At 40.8% G+C, this 26,959-nt stretch overlaps 4 protein-coding genes across 10 annotated transcripts; 1 reads left to right on the forward strand and 3 right to left on the reverse strand.

The window, feature by feature from the left end:
• On the forward strand, nt 1-6,968 carry LOC126589982 (uncharacterized). 2 transcript variants are annotated; one of them, XM_050255449.1, is made up of 4 exons: nt 1-346; nt 1,420-1,542; nt 6,305-6,424; nt 6,714-6,968. In XM_050255449.1, exons 1-4 carry the CDS (start codon nt 304-306, stop codon nt 6,776-6,778), a joined length of 351 nt encoding a protein of 116 aa, XP_050111406.1. In that variant the 5' UTR covers nt 1-303; the 3' UTR covers nt 6,779-6,968. The 2 variants fall into 2 exon arrangements, with proteins under 2 accessions (XP_050111406.1, XP_050111408.1); XM_050255451.1 differs by having other exon boundaries at nt 2-340.
• LOC126589977 (uncharacterized) lies at nt 2,243-20,718 on the reverse strand. 3 transcript variants are annotated; one of them, XM_050255443.1, is made up of 2 exons: nt 19,540-20,718; nt 2,243-2,322 (listed from the first exon to the last, which is right to left on the reverse strand). In XM_050255443.1, the coding sequence occupies exon 1, from the start codon at nt 20,646-20,648 to the stop codon at nt 19,704-19,706; it is 945 nt and encodes a 314-aa protein (XP_050111400.1). In that variant the 5' UTR covers nt 20,649-20,718; the 3' UTR covers nt 2,243-2,322; nt 19,540-19,703. The 3 variants fall into 3 exon arrangements, with proteins under 3 accessions (XP_050111400.1, XP_050111399.1, XP_050111398.1); XM_050255442.1 differs by lacking the exon at nt 2,243-2,322 and adding an exon at nt 17,665-19,400 and having other exon boundaries at nt 19,588-20,718; XM_050255441.1 differs by lacking the exon at nt 2,243-2,322 and adding an exon at nt 17,665-18,168 and having other exon boundaries at nt 18,234-20,718.
• LOC126590460 (putative F-box/LRR-repeat protein At3g28410) lies at nt 10,130-12,521 on the reverse strand. The gene is made up of 6 exons (XM_050255916.1): nt 12,461-12,521; nt 11,706-11,938; nt 11,466-11,601; nt 11,180-11,316; nt 10,995-11,078; nt 10,130-10,198 (listed from the first exon to the last, which is right to left on the reverse strand). The coding sequence occupies exons 1-6, from the start codon at nt 12,519-12,521 to the stop codon at nt 10,130-10,132; spliced, it is 720 nt and encodes a 239-aa protein (XP_050111873.1).
• On the reverse strand, nt 14,327-25,802 carry LOC126589968 (F-box/FBD/LRR-repeat protein At1g16930-like). Of its 4 annotated transcripts, none has more exons than XM_050255429.1 (5): nt 25,689-25,802; nt 24,358-25,343; nt 24,019-24,153; nt 23,647-23,931; nt 14,327-14,857 (listed from the first exon to the last, which is right to left on the reverse strand). In XM_050255429.1, exons 2-4 carry the CDS (start codon nt 25,333-25,335, stop codon nt 23,650-23,652), a joined length of 1,395 nt encoding a protein of 464 aa, XP_050111386.1. In that variant the 5' UTR covers nt 25,336-25,343; nt 25,689-25,802; the 3' UTR covers nt 14,327-14,857; nt 23,647-23,649. The 4 variants fall into 4 exon arrangements, with proteins under 4 accessions (XP_050111386.1, XP_050111383.1, XP_050111387.1 ...); XM_050255426.1 differs by having other exon boundaries at nt 14,327-14,863; nt 25,689-25,801; XM_050255430.1 differs by lacking the exon at nt 14,327-14,857 and adding an exon at nt 23,379-23,521.
• Nucleotides 25,803-26,959: the final 1,157 nt, after the last annotated feature.

The following is a 26,959-nucleotide window of genomic DNA, read 5'->3' on the forward strand; positions in this document are numbered from 1 at the left end:
TTAATTAAATCATTAAAAAATAAAAAGTTCTTAAAAAAAAATCTAATAAAGCTCCCTTCTTTTACTATTACAACTCTCAATTTCTCACCGGAAAACCCGCAGGGTCTCTCGCCGGAATCGGAATCGGGTCGGGTTGGCCGGGATGCTCCACTTTTGACTTTGCGTCTTCACGAAGCTGAACCTCGAAGCTCAAAGCTGCTCGCTTGCTTGCTTGCTTCTTCTTCTTCTTCTTCTTCTTCTTCTCCTCCTCTGCTCAGAGCTCTCAATCTCTTGGGTTCCCATTTTTGACTGTTTCTCTGTATAATGGGTTGTGCTGGATCGTCACAGACCAAAGGAGACGGTGAGGGTACTCTATCATTCTCTCTGCCTCTGTTGCTTTTGTTTATCTTTTGGCTTCGGTGCTTTGGCTTCTGTTTGGCTGCTGGGAAAACGCAGGAAAAGGAAAGTTGAAAAATCTTTGAAGAAATTGAAAATAATTGTGATTTCTGGAAATGGGTTGAGCTTAGCTGAGCTCAGCTGAGTCATGCTGCTGAATTCTTTGATTTTCTTGAAAAAATTGATTAACATGTTATTGGGGTTTATGAATTGTTGTTATTTTAGTTTCAAGAATTAGTTTTTGATATAGTTTGGATTTCGCAAGATTCATATGCTTTTTTGTATTGACAAATAATGCTGAAGAAGATGATTAGTTGCATTTTGGTAAGATAGAGTTAAGAAGATAATGAGGCAATGGCATTGGGTTTAGCCGAGGAATCGACCGTCTGAAACTTGCGGCTCTAGAGATGGATTTAGGCCTTTAAATGTGTTTTCGACCATCAATCTGCACATTGACAAGCCGGAGTTAGTTTTTTATGCCGAAGATGGTATTTTTGTGCCGAAGATGGTATAGGAAATTGTTTGATTCGGACAATTTTGTTGGTGTTATTTTGTTTCTGATTTTGACATCCGCGTGTGATTGTCGGTATTAATTTTCCAGTCTGTATGTAGGACATTTATGTGATCGAAAGTGAAAAGTAGTAGATGGGTTTTTTAGTTATCCAGCATCTTCTCTCTTCCCCTTTAAGTTCATGTCATTCCTGCATGTATCTGTGTTATCTGCAATTGCTATTGCGAATCACAAGCTGGAAGGTCTACAAATGATGTGCATGAGATAGGATTTTAGCTTAGTATCCCATCATCATATTGTGAAGAATAGACTGCTGGAAAGAGATCGTAGGTCCTACGGAACTTATGAATGTCAGTTCTTGAAGGCATTGTGCATAATCTTGAAACATCACTAATTTCCTTTCAGGCTAGTTATACCACAAATATTTCCTTGATTATAATTTGATTTTCAATTTGCGCTGAAGAAATTTGATAATTTGAGTTTTAAAAGCACTGGAAGTTAAGAGGCAATACTTAGAACTTTCTGTTTAACAGGGACTTTGAAGAAGATTAGGAAGCCAAAACCGTGGAAGCATCCTCAGCCGTTAACAAAGTCTCAACTCTTGCAGATGCGTGAAGAGTTTTGGGACACTGCTCCTCACTATGGAGGAAGGAAAGGTAATATTTCCTCTGGATGTATATATATTGACAAGTACAGAAGATTTTTTGGGGTCCACTGAAGATTCTTAATTCAAATAGTCGTATCATTTTTTACTTTTACTTGTTTCTAAGTTCCTTTTGGGGCACAATATTTTTATTTAACAAAACAACTCGTGTGCTGTGAAATGATAACAAAACAAGGGGTGGCAACTTACAAAGGACTATAGAATGAGTTTATATATGAACACGCAGTCGAGGGAAAATTAGGGAACATCTCTGGAATCTGGTGCAGTATAGAGTTAGAGTGAGTTGATTGTATAGAAGGGTGATAGAAGCTCTTATCATGTGAATATTAACTAGAAAGCAACAGGATGAAATACTTAATTGCTTTTCTAGTCATGTTAAAAATGTCAACATTAGCAGTTGGTCTGAGAATTGTTTCCTTTGAGTCGTTTGAGTTCAATTCAACAAACTTATGTACTCATTCGAGACTGAATGACCATTGAGGTCCATAAGTGTTAAGAAGAACGTGAGTATGAGATATTAAATTATATATGTTTTGGTAAATTTGCTTTCATCCTGAATAATTCATGATTTCTCTACAAACCCGAATTTCTGTATCGAGTGAACATTCTTAGTAGTGTAGGGGAATATGATTTTCTTATATTGTTGTATGCTCTCTGGTAGAGGTCGCACTTGGTGCGATGACAAGTGCCTTCGTCCGTGAGCGGTAGGTCTCGGGTTCGAGACTTGGGAGCAGCCTCTCCATAAATGGGGGTAAGGCTAGCCGACATTCACCTCTCCTAGACCCTGCGTAAAGCGGGAGCTTTGTGCACTGGGTACGTTGTATGCTCTCTGGTGCAGCGCGCCAAGATGGCTGTTGCATTATCTGTCTTTAGTCTTGTGCTAGTTGTGCTTCCCTTTTCGGATTGATGAGTGTGGGGTGGGGTGGTGGTGTTGGTGGAGTTGAAGGGGTTGTTCATTACATTTCATTGTTGTTATCACCATCTAAAAATTTAGCTTTTACTTCAGTTTGGAGATCCTATTAGAGCTCAATCTGTATTATTTGAAACTACTATGATATATTGAGTAACCAAGGAACTTGTCTAGAAAGTCTTGTAGCTGACAAATGAGCATTTTTTGTTAAATGAGGGCAAACCAGAGGTAAGAATAAGGGAGAACCAAAGCTAACTAGATAAGAGAATAAAGATTTTCACGTCATGTGAATGCAATGACAGCTAATGGCTGACCAACAACAACAACAACAACAACAAAGCCTTTTCCCACTAAGTGGGGTCGGCTATATGAATCCTAGAACGCCATTGCGCTCGGTTTTGTGTCATGCCCTCCGTTAGATCCAAGTACTCTAAGTCTTTTCTTAGAGTCTCTTCCAAAGTTTTCCTAGGTCTTCCTCTACCCCTTCGGCCCTGAACCTCTGTCCCGTAGTCACATCTTCGAACCGGAGCGTCAGTCGGCCTTCTTTGCACATGTCCAAATCACCAGAGCCGATTTTCTCTCATCTTTCCTACAATTTCGGCTACTCCTACTTTACCTCGGATATCCTCATTCCCAATCTTATCCTTTCTCGTGTGCCCACACATCCCACGAAGCATCCTCATCTCCGCTACACCCATTTTGTGTACGTGTTGATGCTTCACCACCCAACATTCTTTGCCATACAACATCGCTGGCCTTATTGCCGTCCTATAAAATTTTTCCTTGAGCTTCAGTGGCCTACGACGGTCACACAACACGCCGGATGCACTCTTTCCATCCAGCTCGTATTCTATGGTTGAGATCTCCATCTAATTCTCCGTTCTCTTGCAAGATAGATCCTAGGTAACGAAAACGGTCGCTTTTTGTGATCTTCGCTAGATTGCTCCGGTTATTAGTGTGGATAAGTATATAAATGGATAGAGATAGGAAAGCAAACACAAGATGTACGTGGTTCACCCAGATTGGCTACGTCCACGGAATAGAAGAGTTCTCATTAATTGTGAAGGGTTTACACAAGTACATAGGTTCAAGCTCTCCTTTAGTGAGTACGAGTGAATGATTTAGTACAAATGACATTAGGAAATATTGTGGGAGAATGATCTCGTAATCACGAAACTTCTAAGTATCGGAGTGTGGTGTCGTCTTGACTTGCCTTATCTGTCTCATAGGTAGATGTGGCATCTTCTCTGGAAGTACTCTTCCTCCATCCAGGGGTGGTATCTTTAACTGGTGGAGATGCACAAGGTAATGTATCAATTTCACTTGAAGCTTACTTGTAGTTTCAGGCTTGGTCAAGCGCGATACAAACCATGTAGTAGGAGTCCCCCAAGTCGCCGAGCTAGGGGGTCTGCTGAAAGAGGTGACAGACAAGGTAAGCAATCAGAGCTCCGACTGATTGTTCACCTTCTCCCCATCTTGCAGCAGCATGAAGGATAAAGAGAAGAAAAATGAGAAGAGATGATATGAGATACTTTTGCTTTTGAAGAAGTAACTTTCCACAGGCTTATTCTTGAACTGAGCTGGAGGGTTTTCTGGTTTCCTCCAGAGTATAAGGCCGACTGAAGAATTTGAGGGTCAAAACAAGTCCATCAAATCTAGAGTACGTTCCACCCTGCTGATATGGGATACTTTTGCTTTTGACAGAGTAATGGATGTATCGGCACGTGTGCTGTTACGCTTGTCTCCACATGCTTCCTTGTATCCTTCGCACTTGCCCTATCTGTTCCTCAAGCAGATGCGGAATCTTCCCTGGAAACATAAGATGATGAAGATGAGTACTCGAGAGCAATGCCAGGTAAGTAATCAGGTAAGGGGTTCCAGGCAGTCAGTTCCTGGCTGGAAGCTTGATTCCAAGTGCTGACTGATTGCTCTCTTTCTCCTTGTCTTGCAGGTAAAAACAAGGCCAAAAGAAAAAACAGGGAAAAAGCATGATATGGGATACTCTTGCTTTTAACCCTGATGATATGAGATATTCTTGCTCTAGTATAGCTTGTTTGCAGAGGTATTATCGGGGGGAAAGAAAGCTGAATATTTCGAAAGGCTTTGTTGGGAGTGCCCTCTCAGATATGATGAAGGGTTGAGCATTTTTGCAGGTCTGCCTGTCCGTTGGGGATGGAGGTCGACATATATAGGAGTCTCCCTAACAACAAGTAGTAATGCTATTCCTTTACCCTGCTTGGTCATAGCACGGTAGTGGGAGCTGCCAGTTTCACATGTTTTAACTCTGTCAGAGCACTTTGAAAAAGTGGTCTGTGGTATCTGGCTCTCGAGATTCGGAGAACGATACCTCTTCGATTTTTGAGAAAGCAATCATGCTGGGGGTCTGACTCTCGAGATTCGGAGAGCAGTGTCTCTTCGATTTTTGAGGAAGTAATCATGTTGGGAGTCTGGCTCTCGAGATTCGGAAGGCGGTGCCTCTTCGATTTTGGAGCAAGCAATCTTGTTGGGAGTGTTGTCTCGAATGTGAGTAAAGGTTGGACATGTTTGCTAGTCTACCTTGCCACGAAGCACAAAGGTTGACACACAGGGACTTTCCAATTATCCAGCAATGGTACTGTTCCTTTACCCTCTCTTCGATTTTGAGAAAGTAGTCATGTTGGGAGTCTGGCTCTCGAGATTCGGAGGACGGTGCCTCTTCGATTTTGGAGCAAGCAATCTTGTTGGGACTGTTTTCTCGAATGTGAGTAAAGGTTGGGCATGTTTGCTAGTCTACCTTGCCACGAAGCACAGAGGTTGACACACAGGGACTTTCCAATTATCCAGCAGTGGTACTGTTCCTTTACCCTTGTGGATAATAATATGGTAGCTAGACCTTCAAAATTTATGTGTCTAAACTTTGTTAGTGCTGTTTCTTTGCTATTCTTTTACCTTTCTTGGTCAGAGCGATGTAGTGGGAGCTGCAAGCTTCACGTGCTCAACTTTGGCAGAGAACTTTGGCAAAGTGATCTGTGGTACCCATGAGTTATTATTGCGTGTGGGAAGTGGGTGATTGAACAATAAGATTCATGTGCTTTCTACTTCACCAGAAGTCTTCGACAGAATGCCCATAATTTCTGCAAAGCTGAGTGTGCGTGTGACAGGTGCTGACAAGGCTAGAAAAGTAGATGCCTCTTCGATTTCTGAGATCGGCCCTCGTGGTCTCTGAGCAGCCCAGCTTTTGAGAAAGCGAGCGCCTCTTCGATTGATTCGGAGAACGGTGCCTCACCGATTTTTGAGAAAGCAATCATGCTGGGGGTCTGGCTCTCGAGATTCGGGGAGCAGTGTCTCTTCGATTTTTGAGAAAGTAATCATGTTGGGAGAGTGGCTCTCGAGATTCGGAGGGCGGTGCCTCTTCGATTTTGGAGCAAGCAATCTTGTTGGGAGTGTTTTCTCGAATGTGAGTAAAGGTTGGGCATGTTTGCTAGTCTACCTTGCCACGAAGCACAGAGGTTGACACACAGGGACTTTCCAATTATCCAGCAATGGTACTGTTCCTTTAACAAGAACAATTGAAAATTGTTGCAATATTACCAATGTTCACACTTTTTTTTTCCGTATATTTTGATGCGGTTGTTTTTAGTTCTTGGGAGTGATGTTGTAGGTTTATGCTTCCGATACAAAATTAAATAAAGATCTTTTCAACATGATATTGGTTCAGAATCGTATAAGCACAGAAAAGTGATTATTGTGGTCATTTTCTTGTTTGATTTTGAATTGCTACCGTGGTTTTTGTTTCCCTTTTCTAAATTGCATTCTTCACACATGTTATATCTGAAACAAAAATTTCTCCTGTACTGCACATTAGAGATTTGGGATGCACTTCGAGCTGCTTCTGAGGCAGATCTAAGCCTTGCACAAGCGATTGTGGACAGTGCTGGGGTCATTGTTCAAAGTGCTGATTTGACAATTTGCTATGACGAAAGAGGTAGTTAACCATTTTGCACTTTTCTTCATAACTATTTCCTGCCCCCAATAAACTCAAATGCTATGCAGGTTTTTTTTCCTGTCTTGAAGCAGGTTTGTGTGCATGTGTGCGTGTGTTGCATTTTAAAGTCAATACCCAGTCTAAGTATGCGTTTACCAGTTTATGTTGTATGCTCCATTGTTGGCGTGTGAGCTTGTTCCGTCTCTGTACAAATGGCTGATTGCCCTTCATATTTTATTGCCTTCATTTTCAAATCCTCTTAGCGTGCCCTTACATTGCCCCCTTGCAGGTGCAAAATATGAACTACCCAAGTATGTTTTGAGCGAGCCAACCAACTTAATTCAAGAGAGTTGACTCGAGAGAGGATATGACAAACTTTGTTCACAAGTTTGAATGTAAATCATGTATATTTTTCTCTCGTCTCTTCCATATCTTAAATAGAGATGGTCACTTTTACGCCTTTCCTTTCACGTTCACTTGAATTCTTCTTAGTTTGCCGCAAGTTTCTTTGGTCAATTGAACAGTAACGCAAGTGTTTGAATTCTCTCTCTCTCTCTCTCTCTCTCTCACTCACCCGAATGGTAGCTTTTACTGATCGTTTTCACTCTTTGTTTCGAGCTGATGTCCGAGTAGAATCATATAGTTCTGATAGAAAAGAAAATTGTGTTTCGACCACAAGATGCTAAAATGTTACCATCAACGACCGTCGATAACATTGCTCAAAATGTTAAAACTTACAAAAACCGCAGAACAACAATGCACTTGACTAAGTCATCACTGATTCATCTACATTGCTTTGATTCGAATCCTTAAAATACTCCACCATGTCATCGGTCCAGTTCTGAGCTCGAAGTTCAGCGTCTTCCCAATCCTTCAAGCAAAAACTGCAGTCCAACATTTTTGGAGACTGCATGCTTCTCCTCTGGTCCAAGACCTGCTTACCTGCATTACTAAAAACAAACTCCGGCGCTATTGCAACCACCGAAGGTGTTAGTAGGTCGCGTGCCATAACAGCAAGCGCAGGGAACCAACCCTCGCTCGATTTCCACCATTCTAGAACATCAAGATTGACATACTCTTGATTGCTCATGGTGCCACGGTGATTCATCCCCAAGTATCTATGAAGTTCAGTTGGCCCATACTTCTGTTCTTCTTTTTTCCTCAGTTTTGCATGAAACTCAGCCATCAATCTCTTCGTGTAGTCATTGCTGTGAAATTCGGCTTCTTCATCTTCACCTTCTGTTTTTCTCTTTGCAAATTCTGATTCGTAAACCTTGTAAAGGTTATGCAACAATGTCTCGACAGATTTCGCATCAGCTTTCAGCGGCACGGTTAAGTTCTGGGAAATTTCATTTAACCTCAGCTCTACGCCGTGTAACTGCATTCGAGGGTCCATTGCAGCAGCTAAACATATACCAGGCAACATTTCCTCACAGTAATTTCTGAGTTTTGATTCCATTATTTCGTAAACTGGTTTAAACCCGGAATGATCTCTGTGTTCCGAAAATGTAGAACTAATGAAGCAAAAATGCTTGAGAATGAAACAAGAACTGCGAGAATAAACGTTTGAACTCAATGTGGTTGCAGCTTCATAAAAAACCTTCAAAAACTCCATAAAAACAAAGCAAAGCTCCCAATCTTTTTCAATTAAACAACCGGTATCGGGTTTATTATTGTAAAAATCATAGATTGCATCCTTGTAATCCACCAAAGATCTTAGCATCAGATAAGTAGTGTTCCAGTGACTCCTGCTATCTGGTTTTAACTTTCGGCGTTTTAAACCGCGAAGTAAACAGAAAGTATTCCAATCATATTGCCTAGAAGAAGAAGAAACATAAACCACAACTGCCCTAAGTGTTTCCATGCGAATTTCCATCAATTTCAACCCTTCTTGTACAATTGAATTAATCACGTGTCCTAAACATTTCATGTCCGAAAAACGAACTCCATTAGGATGATGCAGAGCATTTCGAAACATATCAACGATAGCATCGTTGTGAATATTATTATCAAAGGTGATAGCAGAAACTTTGTCATCAATTGAATACTCCCTAAATATATCCATCATGCATTGAAATATGACACAATCACTATGAGGGTATTCGAGCATACGAAAACCGATAATTCTCTTCTGCAACATCCAAGAAGAATCAATAAAATGCGCAGTCACGCAAACAAAACCAAGCCGATCATCGCTGCAACTCCAAAAACTAGAACTCAGAGAAATTGTACCCGTGAAACTAGCAAATTCTGATATCAATTTGTTCTTCTTTTCACTAAAAAGTTTCAAGCAGTCGCTTTTAATAAGGAATGGGGGAAGAGTAACGTACTTGGGTTGAATACAGCCTTTGATGAACGTCTCGAATCTGACATTTTCGGCAGGAGTGGAAAGTTGGCCTGTTGAAGTAATGTATTTGGCCATACCTTCTCTGGTATTGTAGTGAAAGTACTCAAAAGTTGGTATAGAGTTGCTTCCAGAACTATCACTATCAGCAGCTTCATTGATTTCGACATCATCCATGTCCAGAAGAAACTTCGAAAAGATGAATTACGCGGAAAAGATGTGAAGAGATGATTGAATACTTGTAGCCGTTGAGGACTCGGAGGAGTTGCTAGAACTGTGAGAAAAAGAAGGAAGGAGAAAGCTTTAGGGTATTTATAGAGAAATTTTAGTGCTTAAATGACACTATTATCCCCAGAACTAGCCGTTGTATATGTCTATTTGGGAATGCAAGTGTGTAATTTGACATTATTGATGGGAAATTTGAAAAACCAAGAAATTGAAAAGCAACGGCTAGTTTAGAATGGTTGCTCCCCTACTAAGCTGAACTCTCTGCGTCTTCCCAAGTTTAGAGCTTTTAGAGCCTCTGCTTGTAGCCAAGGCTCTAAAGAGAGTTGTTATTTGCACTCGTTCATAGGGGATAAACAAACGAGAGAGAAAATGCAATGACCTTGTTCGAGTGCTAAATAATTAGTAGTATAACTTTCACCGAATTACGTATGCTACATGTAGAATTGCATACGAAAATTCAGATCATAGACAGTGCGATCGGTGAAACATAATTTGAGAAACCTGTGAGGTGAAAATAAGTACAGATCTCATTGGGTGTGTATGCTTAATTTAATCTTTAAGGTCAAATTTGTCAATGGCCATTTGGAAGAAACTTATAAAATAAAGGCTCATCAACTTTTGGATGAAAACATTTGAAACCTCATAGGGAATCAGTGTAATTTCTAAAACCCCAAGAACTTTTTCGAAAACACGAAAATATAATTCGCTATAATCCCTATCGCCTTGTATACAAAAGAAATGCAAAAAATAGTTTAATGAAGTTGAACTAAACATGTATACAATCCAAAACAAACATCCGCAAATCGATCCATCTGAAGATTATCAGAAATGCTGGTCTGATTTACAACTTCAAAAGCAAAACCCCAAACATTGGACTTGCAAAATTATAACCATGTAGAAGCTAAAAATTGCATCTAGGAGAAGTTCAACCTGACAAGTCTTAGAAACCTTTTCAAGCATTAATTCTTCGTAAAACCCATCAATCGATAAATAATCATCTTATCCAAAACTTTACCGTTCTTTGCCAAATACTTTACCACTTTCTTCTCATGTGGGTATCCCTTGAATCCCCTTGTAGTGACAGTCTTGAGGTGTGATATTAGACAGAGAGGCACTGACTCGGGTGTACTCCATCAATGCTCTGAGTATAAGAAAACTAAGTCCTCTTCACGCTCCTCATAATCCTCAACACATTCCTCGGCCTGAAAAGTACAAATATGAGAATAGTAAAGAGCAACAAGTTGTTATGACTTAGCATGAGTGGAAATACATCATACTTCATATTCGACAACAATTGATTCCAAATTAGGTGATTTCCTGAGCAACTCTGTTAGCAAATTCCAGTGATAGCAATTGTAAAGAACCAGGTTCAAATCCCTCAAATTATCAAATGCAGGCAGACGATAACTCTTCTTGAAAACATAGGTTAAAGATCAAATATATACTAGTGTATTAAGTAAAAATTTAATAATACATAACATTCAGATTCAAGTAAAAAATTGCCAAATCGTTATGCAGGTTTCACTTTACAGACAGATACTACTTTTGGTCGTACCCAGTGCACAAGGCTCCCGCTTTACGAAGGGTCTAGGAGAGGTGAATGTCGGCTAGCCTTACCCCCATTTATACAGATACTACTTTTGGTACAAAGAAATAATGATAAACAAGCTAAAAATAATGGGAAAAGGCGGCATGCCAGGGATTTGTCTTTCCCTCGTATTTTAGGATCGTGGAAGGAAATGTGCACAATCTTTTCCTTGTTTCTTTTGTACATAAAAGGAGATTATGATGGAAAAAGATAAAAGGAACCGAGTAACTTATTACCTAGATACAGTTCTGTTTCTTTGTCATCTCCTTCCTAACCCAAAACTGAATTACTATTTGATTTCTTTAACCTGTCCAACTATGAAGGGACCTGATTTTACCCTGTGCAAATCCCCTTCTCTGTGTCCTAAGTCCTACATAGTGTAAAAGAAATGAGTTGGGGCATATACTTACCTCCATAACATGAGCTGAAATAGACAGATATTTAACACTGGAAAATCCCTGCAGAAGCGCAGTTGCTTGGTCAGAAACGGCATCCTGGTATTCAGCCGCTTAATGGCTATAGAGATAGATACCGCCTTTGACCAGGGATGTTACATTCTCGAATGAATAATTCGACAAATATTCCTGCCTAATGCCAAGGCTGTCAAGTTTTGGGGCATTTTAGAAATACCGTACTTAATATCTTTTTCAACAACAAACACATTAAGAAAGAAGGACATTCTTAACGTCTTCAGTTCAGGTGAAGAGACTTCAAAATTTGGAACTGTATCAACTGCAACAGTTGCATTTATAGATAAATTTTCAAGTACAGGGCAGCATGAAAAAAGCTTTTCCATTGAGTTGTCCTCAGGATGTTCAACTTTGACATCAAGGAACTTGAGTTTTAGGAAACAGCCTGATGTAGGAGAATATAGGTAATACAATCTGACTTAACCTTCAAAGCACCAGTGTTTTGCACAACTCCAAAGTCGAAAAACTTCATCAATATAAATGCTTTAACATGAAGATCAAGTTCAACTACATTCTGCCTAATGGTGGTGTGGATCCAACCATCAATCTGAGAGAAATCCTCAACAAGCGAGCAACAATGAAGTCGGAAGTTTTAATATCCGATGTGTCACGAGAGGGAAGTACCCAATTGACAGAGTTCAAACAACAAACATGGTCAGAAAGATATTCATTTTTCCACATAACAGACATGCGTTCGAATTCCAAGTCCACAGTGGGAACAAAAGCCCATATGTTATTCCATCTAGTAGACAGAATGCTGCTTCTCACAGCAAACTTTGTTGGAATGAAGGAAAGAATGTGACAAAGAATTGCATCTGTTAATCCGCTAATCCTATCTTCACTCTTGCTTGATGCTCCAACATCTGCTAATCCACTGATCCTAACTAAAAAAATTAAATTAAATTAAATTAAAATTAGAAACTAGAAACTCTAAATTTATGCTCCATTCAATTAGTTTATAAACTTTACACTGTTCAAATATCTTGACATGTGAAATTCTTCTTTCTAGAGAAAAGCTTTTCGATGAAAACAAAACAGACCTAAAAAATTAATCTGGAAGTAGCTGCTAATCATCACAAATAAAGAACGGAAAGGGAAAGACTAGAATTTTCTATCGATCATCTATGAATATTTTCTGGGTAACCAAACAGATGGTATTTAAGTCCTATGATCATTTTGCAGAATCAAATTTAACTTGTTAACAGAATCCATCTAAAACAAAACACTGGACTTACAGAATAAAAATGTCGAAGAAGCTAAAACTTTTCCACTCTCTTACAGAATAAAGTCTGGCCTTACATAATTTAACTTGGCATTTCCTAGAATCCTTTTGCAGCATCAAATCTCTGAATACCTCATCATGAATAGTAACCTTTCTCAAAATTTTACCACTCTCTAACAGATACTTTGCAACTTTCTGCTCATTCGGATATCAAACAAGCAGGCACAGACTCCGGTGTACTCCATCACTGATTCCCACCTCCGGTCTATTTTCCAGACAGAACAAAGGTACTGTGCAGGAATAAAAACTCAAATCAGGCTGGCAACCAAGATCAAGCATTCCATCCAGAATCCAAACAATAACAGTCTTGTTCAATCGGTCTTTTTGCAATAAGAGTTCATCAAACAGACCTTACTATTCTCTCCGGTAAAAAGTAAAAATTTGCAAATAGGTAAAGGAGAATTGAAGAAAGAATGATCACTGACCTGAGGGGAAAGAGCGACATGAAGAAGATTGACAACTTAGGATTTAGGAGACGCCTGTGAAGCAGAGATTGTGTCAAATTCGGATGTCTGTCTGGGTATTGCAGAGTGGTTTCTTTCTCTGTCTCTCTTCATTCACTTGCTGATCACCGTTGGATTAAATTGCATGTCGAGATTAGATTGAGACTATGAAGGGTCGTACGTAGAAACGTGTCGAAAAGAAAACCCACATTTGAATGTCTGTCTGGGTTCTTCGTGAAGAAATGCAATTGCAGATAGGTTGGGTTTGGGTTTGGGTTTGGGGTTGGCGTTGGGGTTGGGCTGGTTTAGGGTTTAGGGTTTAGGGTTTAGGGTTTTAGGGTTTAGGGTTTAGGGTTTAGGGTTTAGGGTTTAGGGTTTAGGGTTTAGGGTTTTAGGGTTTAGGGTTTTAGGGTTTAGGTTTTAGGGTTTAGGGTTTTAGGGTTTAGGGTTTAGGGTTTAGGGTTTAGGGTTTTAGGGTTTTAGGGTTTTAGGGTTTAGGGTTTAGGGTTTTAGGGTTTTAGGGTTTAGGGTTTTAGATTTCGGGGTTTCGGATTTCGGTTTCGGATTTCGGATTTCGGTTTCGGATTTTGGATTTCGGTTTCGGATTTCGGGTTTCAAATTTCGGATTTCGGGTTTCTTCGGGCTTCGGATTTCGGGTTTAGGGTGAGTATTTTAGGGTGAGTTTATGTTATGGAACGCCGTCCCTTTCCCCATTTTCCGTCCACCGTTCCTCTCAGATATGCAAATTCCGGTTACCATCCACCGCGAAATGTACAGCCCAACCCCGATTACCATGCATTTTCTGGAAACACACTTAATTCAATAAAAAAAATTCAGAAATAAACGAAAAGGGCAAGACTTGAAGCTTCTGTTCATCATTTTGATCATTTTCTGGGTAACCAAACACATGATATGGAATTTATAAGGGTGAAGCAAAGTACCTGAAACGCTGTAATTGGTTACTGGGAAACAGCGGGAAGAACTGAGAAACTATGGACTCGCAAAGCTGTTTGGTTAGTGTCCCAACTTCTACTTATTGGGAAAGTTGATGCTTTCAAGTTTCAACCATGGATATTGGATGCTTGTGCTCTGCTGCGCCTGTGAAGTCTGAAGCTTCCAGGCTTCCTACACTCCCTTTTCGCGCCATTCCTTTGGGCTTTTCTACTCTGGGCTTTGCCACTTTGGGCTTCAAAATGGAGTTGTTTCAAACCACAATTAAAAAGGGAACTAAAAAAGATAAAAAGACACTGAAAAATTGTGCATATGCCGAATGTATCATTCCCCACTTGGTTTAGATACTGAGATATTTCGGCAAGGGAAAAGAGTATTCCGCTATCAATATATACTACGTAATACATTGTCAATGGGTTGTTCCGATACTACTTCGATGTTTGGTTGATATTTTTGCAACACCAACAAGTATCGACAATGTACAATGCATGCACTTTGTGAATCACTTTACAACTAGTGGCTAGTTCAATCGATGCTGTAACATCGATTCATCAGTGACATTGCTCAAACTCTCATAAATTACAAAGACTGCAATATAAAACTTTTGGCTAAGGCCATCATTGATCATTCATCACCATCGCTTTGATCAGAATCTGCAAAGTCATCCTTCCATTTTCCAATCTTTACAAGGATATTCGAGCATACAAACAGCGATAAATCTTTTTGCAATTTCCAATCAGAATCAATAAAATGTGCAAGCACACAAACAAAACCAATTTGATCATAGCTACTAATCCAAAAAATTACAAGTAAAAGAGAACATACTGGTGAAACGACAAAGTTCAGGTACCAACAAGTTCTTTTCATCCAAGAGTTTCAATCATCTCTGATGAGGTTTAGGGGAATACTAGAGTACTTAGGACGGACATATGATTTAATAAACCGCTTGAATCGAACGTATTCAGAAGAAGTGAAAAGTTGGGAAGTTGAGGCAACGTATTTGGCCAGACCTTGTTTCATGTTGGATTGAGAGAGTACATAAAAGCTGGTATATAATTGCTTCGATTTTGAATACTTTGACCAATACTGGCACTGTCAGCAGCTTCATTGATTCCAACATCCTCCTACTGTCACTGTCAGCACCTTCATTAGAAGCATTTATACAGAGGTTTTGGTGGTTGAATGTAGAGCTATTGGGAAAGGAATTTTTTTTTAAAAGCAACGGCTAGTTCAAAATGTATGCAATTGAAAACAATCATCTCCAAATTGATCCATTAAGACTACAACAACAACAACAACAACAACAACAACAACAAAGCATTTTCCCACTGAGTGGGATCGGCTATATGAATCCTAGAACGTCCTTGCGCTCGGTTTTGTGTCATGTCCTCCGTTAGATCCAAGTACTCAAGTCTTTTCTTAGGGTCTCTTCTAAAGTTTTCCTAGGTCTTCCTCTACCCCTTCGACCCTGAACCTCTGTCCCGTAGTCACATTTTCGAACCGGAGCGTCAGTAGGCCTTCTTTGCACATGTCCAAACCACCGGGACCGATTTTCTCTCATATTTCCTTCAATTTTGGCTACTCCTACTTTACCTCGGATATCCTCATTCCCAATCTTATCCTTTCTCGTGTGCCCATACATCCCACGAAGCATCCTCATCTCCGCTACACCCATTTTGTGTACGTGTTGATGCTTCACCGCCCAACATTCTGTGCCATACAACATCGATGGCCTTATTGCCGTCCTATAAAATTTTCCCTTGAGCTTCAGTGGCCTACGACGATCACACAACACACCGGATGCACTCTTACACTTCATCCATCCAGCTTGTATTCTATGGTTGAGATCTCCATCTAATTCTCCGTTCTCTTGCAAGATAGATCCTAGGTAGCGAAAGCGGTCACTTTTTGTGATATTCGCTAGATTGCTCCGGTCATTAGTGTGGATAAGTATATAAATGGATAGAGATAGGAAAGCAAACACAAGATGTACGTGGTTCACCCATATTGGCTACGTCCACGGAATAGAGGAGTTCTCATTAATTGTGAAGGGTTTACACAAGTACATAGGTTCAAGCTCTCCTTTAGTGAGTACAAGTGAATGATTTAGTACAAATGACATTAGGAAATATTGTGGGAGAATGATCTCGTAACCATGAAACTTCTAAGTACCGGAGTGTGGTATCGTCTTGACTTGCCTTATCTGTCTCATAGGTAGATGTGGCATCTTCTCTGGAAGTACTCTTCCTCCATCCAGGGGTAGTATCTGTAACTGGTGGAGATGCACAAGGTAATGTATCAATTTCACTCGAAGCTTACTTGTAGTTTCAGGCTCGGTCAAGCGCGATACAAACCATGTAGTAGGAGTCCCCCAAGTCGCCGAGCTAGGGGATCTGCTGAAAGAGGTGACAGACAAGGTAAGCAATCAGAGCTCCGGCTGATTGTTCACATTCTCCCTATCTTGCAGGCAGCATGAAGGATAAAGAGAAGAAAAATGAGAAGAGATGATATGGGATACTTTTGCTTTTGAAGAAGTAACTTTCCACAGGCTTATTCTTGAACTGGGCTGGAGGGTTTTCTGGTTTCCTCCAGAGTATAAGGCCGACTGAAGAATTTGAGGGTCAAAACAAGTCCATCAAATCTAGAGTACGTTCGACCCTGCTGATATGGGATACTTTTGCTTTTGACAGAGTAGTGGATGTATCGGCACGTGTGTGCTGTTACGCTTGTCTCCACATGCTTCCTTGTATCCTTCTCACTTGCCCTATCTGATTGCTCTCTTTCTCCTTGTCTTGCAGGTAAGAACAAGGCCAAAGGAAAAGACAAGGAAAAAACATGATATGGGATACTCTTGCTTTTAACCCTTATGATATGAGATATTCTTGCTCTAGTATAGCTTGTTTACAGAGGTATTATCGGGGGGAAAGAAAGCTGAATATTTCGAAAGGCTTCGTTTGGAGTGCCCTCTCAGATAAGAGGAAGGGTTGAGCATTTTTGCAGGTCTGCCTGTCCGTTGGGGATGGAGGTCGACATATATAGGAGTCTCCCTAACATCAAGTAATAATGCTATTCCTTTACCCTGCTTGGTCATAGCACGGTAGTGGGAGCTGCCAGCTTCACATGTTTTAACTCTGTCAGAGCACTTTGAAAAAGTGGTCTGTGGTATCTGGAAAGCTGATGTTGCGTGTGAAGATTACAGACAAGCTTTATCCAAGGAGATCCAGCTCTTGAAGTTGGGAAAGTGGTGCCTCTTCGGTTTTCGAACAAGCAATCCTGTCGGGGATCTGGCTCTCGAGATTCGGAGAACGATGCCTCTTCGATTTTTGAGAAAGCAATCCTGCTGGGGGTCTGACTCTCGAGATTCGGAGAGCGGTGTCTCTTCGATTTTTGAGAAAGTAATCATGTTGGGAGTATGGCTCTCGAGATTCGGAGGGCGGTGCCTCTTCGATTTTGGAGCAAGCAATCTTGTTGGGAGTGTTTTCTCGACTGTGAGTAAAGGTTGGGCATGTTTGCTAGTCTACCTTGCCACGAAGCACAGAGGTTGACACACAGGGACTTTCCAATTATCCAGCAGTGGTACTGTTCCTTTACCCTCTCTTCGATTTTTGAGAAAGTAATCATGTTGGGAGTCTGGCTCTCGAGATTCGGAAGGCGGTGCCTCTTCGATTTTGGAGCAAGCAATCTTGTTGGGAGTGTTTTCTCGAATGTGAGTAAAGGTTGGGCATGTTTGCTAGCCTACCTTGCCACGAAACACAGAGGTTGACACATAGGGACTTTCCAATTATCCAGCAGTGGTACTGTTCCTTTACCCTCTCTTCGATTTTTGAGAAAGTAATCATGTTGGGAGTCTGGCTCTTGAGATTCGGAGGGCGGTGCCTCTTCGATTTTGGAGCAAGCAATCTTGTTGTGAGTGTTTTCTCGAATGTGAGTAAAGGTTGGGCATGTTTGCTAGTCTACCTTGCCACGAAGCACAGAGGTTGACACACCGGGACTTTCCAATTATCCAGCAGTGGTACTGTTCCTTTACCCTTGTGGGTAATAATATGGTAGCTAGACCTTCAAAATTTATGTGTCTAAACTTTGTTAGTGTTGTTTCTTTGCTATTCTTTTACCCTTTTTGGTCAGAGCGATGTAGTGGGAGCTGCAAGCTTCACGTGTCTCAACTTTGTCAGAGAACTTTGGCAAAGTTATCTGTGGTACCCATGAGCTACTGTTGCGTGTGGGAAGTGGGTGATTGAACAGTACGATTCATGTGCTTTCTACTTCGCCAGAAATCTTCGACAGAATGCCCATAATTTCCGCAAAGCTGAGTGTGCGTGTGACAGGTGCTGACAAGGCTGGAAAAGTAGGTGCCTCTTTGATTTCTGAGATCGGCCCTCGTGGTCTCTGAGCAGCCCAGCTTTTGAGAAAGCAAGCATCTTCGATTTCTGAGATCGGCCTTCGTGGTCTTTGAACAGCCCAGCTTTTGAGAAAGCAAACGCCTCTTCGATTTCTGAGATCGACCCTCGTGGTCTCTGAGCAGCCCAGCTTTTGAGAAAGCAAGTCTCTTCGATTTCTGAGATCGGCCTTCGTGGTCTTTGAGCAGCCCAGCCTTTGAGAAAGAAAACGCCTCTTCGATTTCTGAGATCGACCCTCATGGTCTCTGAGCAGCCTAGCTTTTGAGAAAGCAAACGCCTCTTCAATTTCTGAGCAGGCGCCTCTTCGATTTCTGAAGTTTCGTCGAGTGCAGATTTTTATAGGGGCTGACATTAAGTTCCAAAGCACACTGGAATATCCACCAGTAGAAGCTCCATTCTTGTACTTCTAAGATCTTGATTTGTCCGACCTCTTCTCTCTTCAACACCTTTGAAAATGTCTGGCCCCTCCGACCGTCGTTTTGACTTGAACCTTGTTGAAGAGGCAGCCCCGCCTTCTCCAGACAACATATGGCGCCCATCCTTCGTCTCCCCTACTGGTCCTCTTACCGTTGGGGAGTCCGTGATGAAGAATGATATGACCGCTGCGGTAGTGGCCAGGAACCTTCTCACTCCCAAAGATAACAGACTACTTTCCAAACGGTTTGATGAGTTGGCTGTTAAGGATTCTCTAGCTCTCAGTGTTCAGTGTGCAGGTTTTGTGTCTAATATGACCCAACGCCTATTTGCTCGAACCCGCCAAGTTGAATCATTGGCGGCTGAAGTGATGAGTCTCAAACAAGAGATTAGAGGGCTTAAGCATGAGAATAAACAGTTGCACCGGCTCGCACATGACTATGCTACAAACATGAAGAGGAAGCTTGACCAGATGAAGGAATCTGATGGTCAGGTTTTACTTGATCATCAGAGATTTGTGGGTTTGTTCCAAAGGCATTTATTGCCTTCGTCTTCTGGGGCTGTACCGCGTAATGAAGCTCCAAATGATCAACCTCTGATGCCTCCTCCTTCTAGGGTTCTGTCCAGTACTGAGGCTCCGAATGATCCCCCTCCAGTGCCTTTTCTTTCTGGGGCTCTACCGACTGCTGAGACTTCTCCTAAGCAACCTTTGTGAAGGCTCCCTCTTGTTTGTTTATTTTGACTCAAGTATATGTACATATTTGTAACTTATCGGGGATATCAATAAATAAGCTTTCCTTCATTTCAACGTATTGTGTTAAATACACCAAAGCCTTATTCGCTAGGTTCTTTGAATTTACTTTTGTTGAAGCTTGTATGTTGAAAGAGGTCGCACTTGGTGCGATGGCAAGTGCCTTCGCCCATGAGCGGTAGGTCTCGGGTTCGAGACTTGGGAGCAGCTTCTCCATAAAATGGGGGTAAGGCTAGCCGACATTCACCTCTCCCAGACCCTGCGTAAAGCGGGAGCCTTGTGCACTGGGTATGACCTTTTTTTGAAGCTTGTATGTTGAAGCTTTGTGAGTGGAGCATGTAGGTTGAGGTAGTGTTCCCTTAATTTCCCGAGTGAGGAAAACTTCTCGGTTAGAGACTTGGAAAATCCAAGTCACTGAGTGGGATCGGCTATATGAATCTTAGAACGCCATTGTGTTCTGTCCTGTGTCATGTCATCCGTTAGATCCAAGTACTCTAAGTCTTTTCTTAGGGTCTCTTCCAAAGTTTTCCTAGGTCTTCCTCTACCCCTTCGACCCTGAACCTCTGTCTCATAGTCGCATCTTCTAATCGGAGCGTCAGTAGGCCTTGTTTGCACATGTCCAAACCACCGTAACCGATTTTCTCTCATCTTTCCTTCAATTTCGGCTATTCCTACTTTACCCCAGATATCCTCATTCCTAATCTTATCCTTTCTCGTGCACCCACACATCCAACGAAGCATCCTCATCTCCGCTACACCCATTTTGTGTACGTGTTGATGCTTCACCGCCCAACATTCTGTGCCATACAGCATCGCCGGCCTTATTGCCGTCCTATAAAATTTTCCCTTGAGCTTCAGTGGCATACGGCGGTCACACAACACGCCAGATGCACTCTTCCACTTCATCCATCCAGCTTGTATTCTATGGTTGAGATCTCCATCTAATTCTCCGTTCTTTTGCAAGATAGATCCTAGGTAACGAAAACGGTCGCTCTTTGGTATTTCTTGATCTCCGATCCTCACCCCTAACTCGTTTTGGCCTCCATTTGCACTGTACTTGCACTCCATATATTCTGTCTTTGATCGGCTTAGGCAAAGACCTTTAGATTCCAACACTTCTCTCCAAAGGTTAAGCTTTGCATTTACCCATTCCTGAGTTTCATCTATCAACACTATATCGTCTGCGAAAAGCATACACCAAGGAATATCATCTTGAATATGTCCTGTTAACTCATCCATTACCAACGCAAAAAGGTAATGACTTAAGGATGAGCCTTGATGTAATCCTACAGTTATGGGAAAGCTTTCGGTTTGTCCTTCATGAGTTCTTATGGCAGTCTTTGCTCCTTCATACATATCCTGTATAGCTTGGATATATGCTACTCGTACTCCTTTCTTCTCTAAAATCCTCCAAAGAATGTCTCTTGGGACCCTATCATACGCTTTTTCCAAATCTATAAAGACCATGTGTAAATCCTTTTTCCCATCTCTATATCTTTCCATCAATCTTCGTAAGAGATAGATTGCCTCCATGGTTGAGCGCCCTGGCATGAACCCGAATTGGTTGTCCGAAACCCGTGTCTCTTGCCTCAATCTATGCTCAATGACTCTCTCCCAGAGCTTCATTGTATGACTCATTAGCTTAATACCCTTATAGTTCATGCAATTTTGTACATCGCCCTTATTCTTGTAGATAGGCACCAAAGTGCTCGTTCGCCACTCATTTGGCATCTTCTTCGTTTTCAAAATCCTATTGAAAAGGTCAGTGAGCCATGTTATACCTGTCTCTCCCAAAACTTTCCACACTTCGATTGGTATATCGTCTGGGCCTACTGCTTTTCTATGCTTCATCTTCTTCAAAGCTACAACCACTTCTTCCTTCCGGATTCTACGATAAAAAGAGTAGTTTCTACACTCTTCTGAGTTACTCAACTCCCCTAAAGAAGCACTCCTTTCATGTCCTTCATTGAAAAGATTATGAAAATAACCTTTCCATCTGTCTTTAACCGCGTTCTCTGTAGCAAGAACCTTTCCATCCTCATCCTTGATGCACCTCACTTGGTTTAGGTCCCTTGTCTTCTTTTCCCTTGCTCTAGCTAGTTTATAGATATCCAACTCTCATTCTTTGGTATCTAGTCGCTTATACATATCGTCATAAGCCGCTAACTTAGCTTCTCTCACAGCTTTCTTCGCCTCTTGCTTCGCTTTTCTATACCTTTCACCATTTTCATCGGTCCTATTCTTGTATAAGGCTTTACAACATTCCTTCTTAGTCTTCACCTTTGTTTGTACCTCCTCATTCCACCACCAAGATTCCTTTTGGTGTGGGGCAAAGCCCTTGGACTCTCCTAATACCTCTTTTGCTACTTTTCGGATACAACTAGCCATGAAATCCCACATTTGGTTAGCTTCCCCCTCTCTATCCCACACACACTGCGTGATTACTTTCTCTTTGAAAATGGCTTGTTTTTCTTCTTTTAGATTCCACCATCTAGTCCTTGGGCACTTCCAAGTCTTGTTCTTTTTTCTCACTCTTTTGATATGTACATCCATCACCAACAAGCGATGTTGATTAGCCACGCTCTCTCCTGGTATAACTTTGCAATCCTTACAAGTTATACGATCCCCTTTCCTCATTAGAAGAAAATCTATTTGTGTTTTTGATGACCCACTCTTGTAGGTGATCACATGTTCTTCTCTCTTCTTAAAGAAGGTGTTGGCTAAGAAGAGATCATATGCCATTGCAAAATCCAAGATAGCTTCCCCATCCTCGTTTCTCTCCCCAAAACCATGGCCACCATGAAAACCTCCATAGTTGCCTGTCTCCCTGCCCACGTGTCCATTTAAATCTCCTCCTATACATAACTTCTCCGTCTGAGCAATTCCTTGCACCAAGTCTCCAAGGTCTTCCCAAAATTTCTCCTTCGAACTCGTATCCAACCCTACTTGAGGTGCGTACGCACTAATCACATTGATAAGTTCTTGTCATATTACAATCTTGATTGTCATGAGTCTATCTCCTACCCTCTTGACATCTACAACATCTTGTGTCAAGGTCTTGTCCACGATGATGCCAACACCGTTTCTCGTTCTATTTGTGCCCGAATACCATAGTTTAAACCCTGAGTTTTCTAGATCCTTTGCCTTACGACCAACCCACTTAGTTTCTTGTAGGCACATAATATTTATCATTCTCCTCACCATAACTTCTACTACTTCCATAGATTTTCCCGTCAAGGTTCCTATATTCCACGTTCCTAAAGGCATTTTGCTCTCTTGAACTCTACCCTTCTGTCCTAGCTTCTTCACCCTTCCCCGTCTAATCGGATCAAAGTACTTCTTTTGTGTGTCCCGTGTAAAGTTGATAGGAGCATATGCTCCCAAACAACTTTGAGTGGAGTCGTTCGAAAAGAAGTTTCTATAGCCCCCTTGCTCATTTAACACTGCATCTGGGTGCCGATGGAGATACAACGACCCTTGCTCACTTATCACTGTGCTCGGGCCACACAACGCACCACTTACGGGTGACGCCCTAGCTTTAGCGCGATTTCGTTCTGGATTCATTTTCATAAGGATTCGACGTAATCATGGAGTGCCGGCTGTCGACTACCTGACGCCCTCCCCCTCCTCCTTTATCCGGGCTTGGGACCGGCAATGTAAGATAAACTTACACGGCGGAGTTAAATTGATCCATTAAGACTAAGAGAATAAATTGCAAATTGATGTGTCAACTAAAAACCAGTGTACGAGTACGATAAGCACATAGCTTCATATATGTTTATGCCATAATCAGTTAAACAATAGGAAATAAAAGTATTCAACTCGAAACAAACATCTGCAAATTTATCCATCTCAAGATTAACAAAGGTGTTGGACTCATCAAGAACTCAGACAGAAGCCATTCAAAACACAATATTGGACTTAACAGAATAAAAACCTTGTAAAAGCTTAGCATTTTAGACAAGTTCAACTGGTCGTTATGTAGAGCTATTGTAGAGCTATTGGGGAGGAATTTTTTTTTTTTTGAAAAGCAACGGCTAGCTTAAAATGAATGCAATCCAAAACAAAGATCTGCAAATTGATCCATTAAGACTAACAGAATCCATTGGAAATTAACGTGTCAACAGGCTAAACATGGTACGAGTACGCTAACCACATATCTTCAAATATGTTCATGCCACCATTAGTTAAAGTATTGGAAGGAAACATATTCAAGTCGAAACAAACATCTGCAAATTGATCAGTCTCAAGATTAACAAAGGTGCTGGTCACATCAAGAACTCAGGTAACAGAATCCATCCAAAACACAATACTGGACTTACAAAATAAAAAATTTGTAAGAATTAAAACTTACATTTTAGACCAATTCAACTTGGCAAGTCGTAGAACCCCTTTTCTGTGTTAACTCTTTGTATAACCCATTGTGAATAGTCATCTTATTCAAAACTTTACCATTCTCTAACAGATACTTTGCCACTTTCTTCTCATGCGGGTATCCCTTGAATCCCCTTATAGTGATAGTCTTGAGGTGTGATATTAAACAAATAGGCACAGACTCTGGTGTACTCCATCGATGCTCTGAGTATAAGACATGTTTTAAGTACTCATGCTCATCATAATCGTCAGCACATTCCTTATCCTGAAAAAATGTGAATGAAATGAGTATAGTAAAGAGCTGCACGTTGGAATGACTTAGCATGTGCGAAAATACTGAAATACATCTTACTTCTTCATATTCTACGACAAGATATTCCAAAATAGGTGATCTCTTGAGCAACTCTGTTAGCAAATCCCAATGATAGCAATCGTGAAGAACCAGCTTCAGTTCTCTTAAATTATCAAATGCCGGTAGACAATGACCCTTCATGAAAGATAATATATCGATAAAACAAAAACTCATGCATAAATTAAATATTTACTTATGCAGAACATACTGTTTCCTTCTACCTTCCTATACCAAACACCAAAACAACAACACACAAGCCTTATCCCCGTAAGTGGGGTCGACTGTATGAATCCTCTCTACCAAACATAGTATAAAAGAAATAGGTTAAAGAATATTTACCTTCAAAAAATGATGAGCTGATAGAGAAAGACACTGAACATTAGAAATTCCTGCCAGACAGGTAATTGCACGGTTATCGAAATTGGGTTGTAGATTCTCCGCATTATGGAAAAAGAGAGTAAAACTGGCTTTAACAAGGGATTTGACGTTCACAAATATATAACTCGACAAAATATCCTGCCTGATAACAAGGTTTTCAAGCTTCGGACAACTAATAAAAATACTGTGGTTCTGATCATGATCTCCAACATCTACAGGTAAGTTCAACCTTAATGTGTTTAATTCAGGCGCAGAGATCTTGTAATTCAAAACCTCATATTGACCAAGAAGTCCCATTATAGTTAAATCTTCAAGTACAGGGCAGCAAGAAAAAATCTTTTCCACCGAGTCACTATCGGGATATTCAGCTCCGACATAGAGGGTCTTGAGATTTAGGAAGCACCCTGATGTAGGAGGACTGTAGCTAATACAATTTGAATACACCTTCAAAGCCACAAGTGTTTTACAACTGAAAATGCATTGAGGAAACTCAAATATAAAATCATCACTAGAATCCGTTTCAACTAGAAGGTCAAGTTCAACGACATTATGCTGGACGGCAGTTTGAATCCAACCATCAATACGAGAGAAATCGTCACTAGAGCAGACCCAATGAAGACGAAACTTTTTAATGTCTATTGATGAATCACGAAGGGAAAGCACACGATCAACAAAGGTCGAAAAACCAACAGTGTCGCACTTATATTTCTTTTCCGCGATACAACGGTTTGATCTATCTTCAAAGTCCAGATTAGGAACAGAAGCCCATATGTTCTTCCATCTGTTGGACAGAATGCTGCTCCTCACAGCATACTTTGTTGGAATTAAGGAAAGTATGTGACAAAGAACAGCATCTGGCAATCGACTAATCCTATCTTCACCTCCTGCTCGAGGCTTTGAATTCTCTTTTAGTCTTCGAGTCTCCGAATTCGAACCCATTTTCACATCTGTTTAGAATTTTGATAACAAAATGTAAATATTGAAACTAAAAACTCTTAATTTACGCTTCCTTCCAATTACTTTTACAAACTTTAATCTGTTCATATATAATATTGACATATGAAATTCTACTTCTCTAGAGAAATTAAAACAAAAAACCCAATTAATGGAACATTTTTTGCGGAAACGAATTCAATTCAATCTAGAAATTAGCAGCTGAAAAGAAAGATTAAGTAATCTTAACAATTCACAAATAAACAACGCAAAAGGGCAAGGGTTGAATTTTATACTATTAATTTGGAAGTTTTCTTGGTAACCAAACAGAAGGTAAGGAAGTAGATGAAGCAAAATACCTGAAACGCTGTGATTGGTTACTGGGAAACGGCGGGAACAACTGAGGAACTACCTTTTGACCATGGCTGTCTGTATTGCTGCAACTGCGAGAGTGAAGCTTCTATCCAGGCTTCCCACACTCCCGTTTAGCACCCCTTTATTTGGGCTTTACTTTGGGCTTTGCCACATTTTTATTGTTGGATTGGGCTTTTTCACATGGGGACGGAAGGGGATCATCTCCGGATCCCTTCCATCAAATCCATCCAATCACTTAATCCAAGCTCTTAAAATTTGATCAAACGGCTAAAATTATTATAACTTTTAAAGGGACCCCAGTTTGTAGCCAGTAGATCAAATTTCAAGAGTCTGGATTGATTGATTGAGTGAATTCGGTAAAAGGGATCTGGAGAAGATCCCTTTCCCATGGGGACGAGAAAAATGTACAAAGACACCAGAAAATTGCGCAAGTGCCCTATAAAAACGTGACAACTTCTATAATTTTCGTTAGAAAATTTGTCTGACAGATCAGGTGGAATTTTTCCAAAGGTAATTTTTTCACTTCAAGATTTCTTGAAGTTTAGAAGACATTGGGAGTAAGAATTACATTGACGACAACTTAGGAAGCTAGAGCTTTAAAGAATACAAAATGTGTGCAGGCAACAGCAGCACCGGCTCTACGAAGTCTGAATCGAATCTTTCTGTTGGCTTTCCCAATTCATTCGTGAATAAGAAGAAAAGGAATGTATTTTTTTACGATGTTTAGTCAACGTAGTTCCCTCAACAACAATTTTCCACTCACCTAGACGTTTGGTCCCACCCCCTCTAACAAAGAACTCACTCTGGGTGCTTGCTGCACAGCAGAATCGTTTGAAGAGACTCGCACATTTTGACAAGATTTCTAACAAAAAGTTGACAAAGGGGGTTTGTTCCCAAATATTTATGCAGTTCAGTTGGCCCGTATCGCCTGACGTCTTCTTGCCTCACATGTTCTATCTAGCTAGCCTCAACAAAATTTGACTTATAAACCGTATAAAAGTTATGCAACAACATAGTGTCAAGTTCTTTTGCATCCAATTTCAATGGCGCGCTTAAACATTCGGGAATGTCATTCACTATGTGTTCTATGCCGCATTGTTTTGGCCAAGCAGAAACTAGGCAACATGAAATCGCAATAGCTTGTGAATTCTGATTCCATAATATCAGTAATGTTTTAAAAAGTGAAGATGTAGGAGAGGCGTTTTATGGAAAACATAACATTGTAAGAAAAAAAATAAAAAAATAAAAAAGCTTA

This window comes from Malus sylvestris, chromosome 11 (assembly GCF_916048215.2).
Source record: "Malus sylvestris chromosome 11, drMalSylv7.2, whole genome shotgun sequence".
Taxonomy (NCBI): Eukaryota; Viridiplantae; Streptophyta; class Magnoliopsida; order Rosales; family Rosaceae; genus Malus; species Malus sylvestris.

Bases quoted from the DNA above. Each gene is read 5' to 3' on its own strand.
- LOC126589982 (XM_050255449.1), top strand. From the start codon at position 304: ATGGGTTGTGCTGGATCGTCACAGACCAAAGGAGACGGTGAGG. The intron at 1,543-6,304 runs GTAATATTTCCT...ACTGCACATTAG, and splicing joins TCACTATGGAGGAAGGAAAG to AGATTTGGGATGCACTTCGA. The intron at 6,425-6,713 runs GTAGTTAACCAT...GCCCCCTTGCAG, and splicing joins AATTTGCTATGACGAAAGAG to GTGCAAAATATGAACTACCC.
- LOC126590460 (XM_050255916.1), bottom strand. From the start codon at position 12,521: ATGGAGTACACCGGAGTCTGTGCCTGCTTGTTTGATATCCGAATGAGC. The intron at 11,317-11,465 runs GTATTACCTATA...CAACTGTTGCAG, and splicing joins TTTGAAGGTTAAGTCAGATT to TTGATACAGTTCCAAATTTT. The intron at 11,079-11,179 runs GCATTAGGCAGG...GCTGAATACCAG, and splicing joins CCCAAAACTTGACAGCCTTG to GATGCCGTTTCTGACCAAGC.
- LOC126589977 (XM_050255443.1), bottom strand. From the start codon at position 20,648: ATGTATGAAGGAGCAAAGACTGCCATAAGAACTCATGAAGGACAAACC.
- LOC126589968 (XM_050255429.1), bottom strand. From the start codon at position 25,335: ATGGGTTCGAATTCGGAGACTCGAAGACTAAAAGAGAATTCAAAGCCT. The intron at 24,154-24,357 runs GTAAATATTCTT...TCTTTCATGAAG, and splicing joins CAGCTCATCATTTTTTGAAG to GGTCATTGTCTACCGGCATT. The intron at 23,932-24,018 runs GTAAGATGTATT...ACATTTTTTCAG, and splicing joins TTGTCGTAGAATATGAAGAA to GATAAGGAATGTGCTGACGA.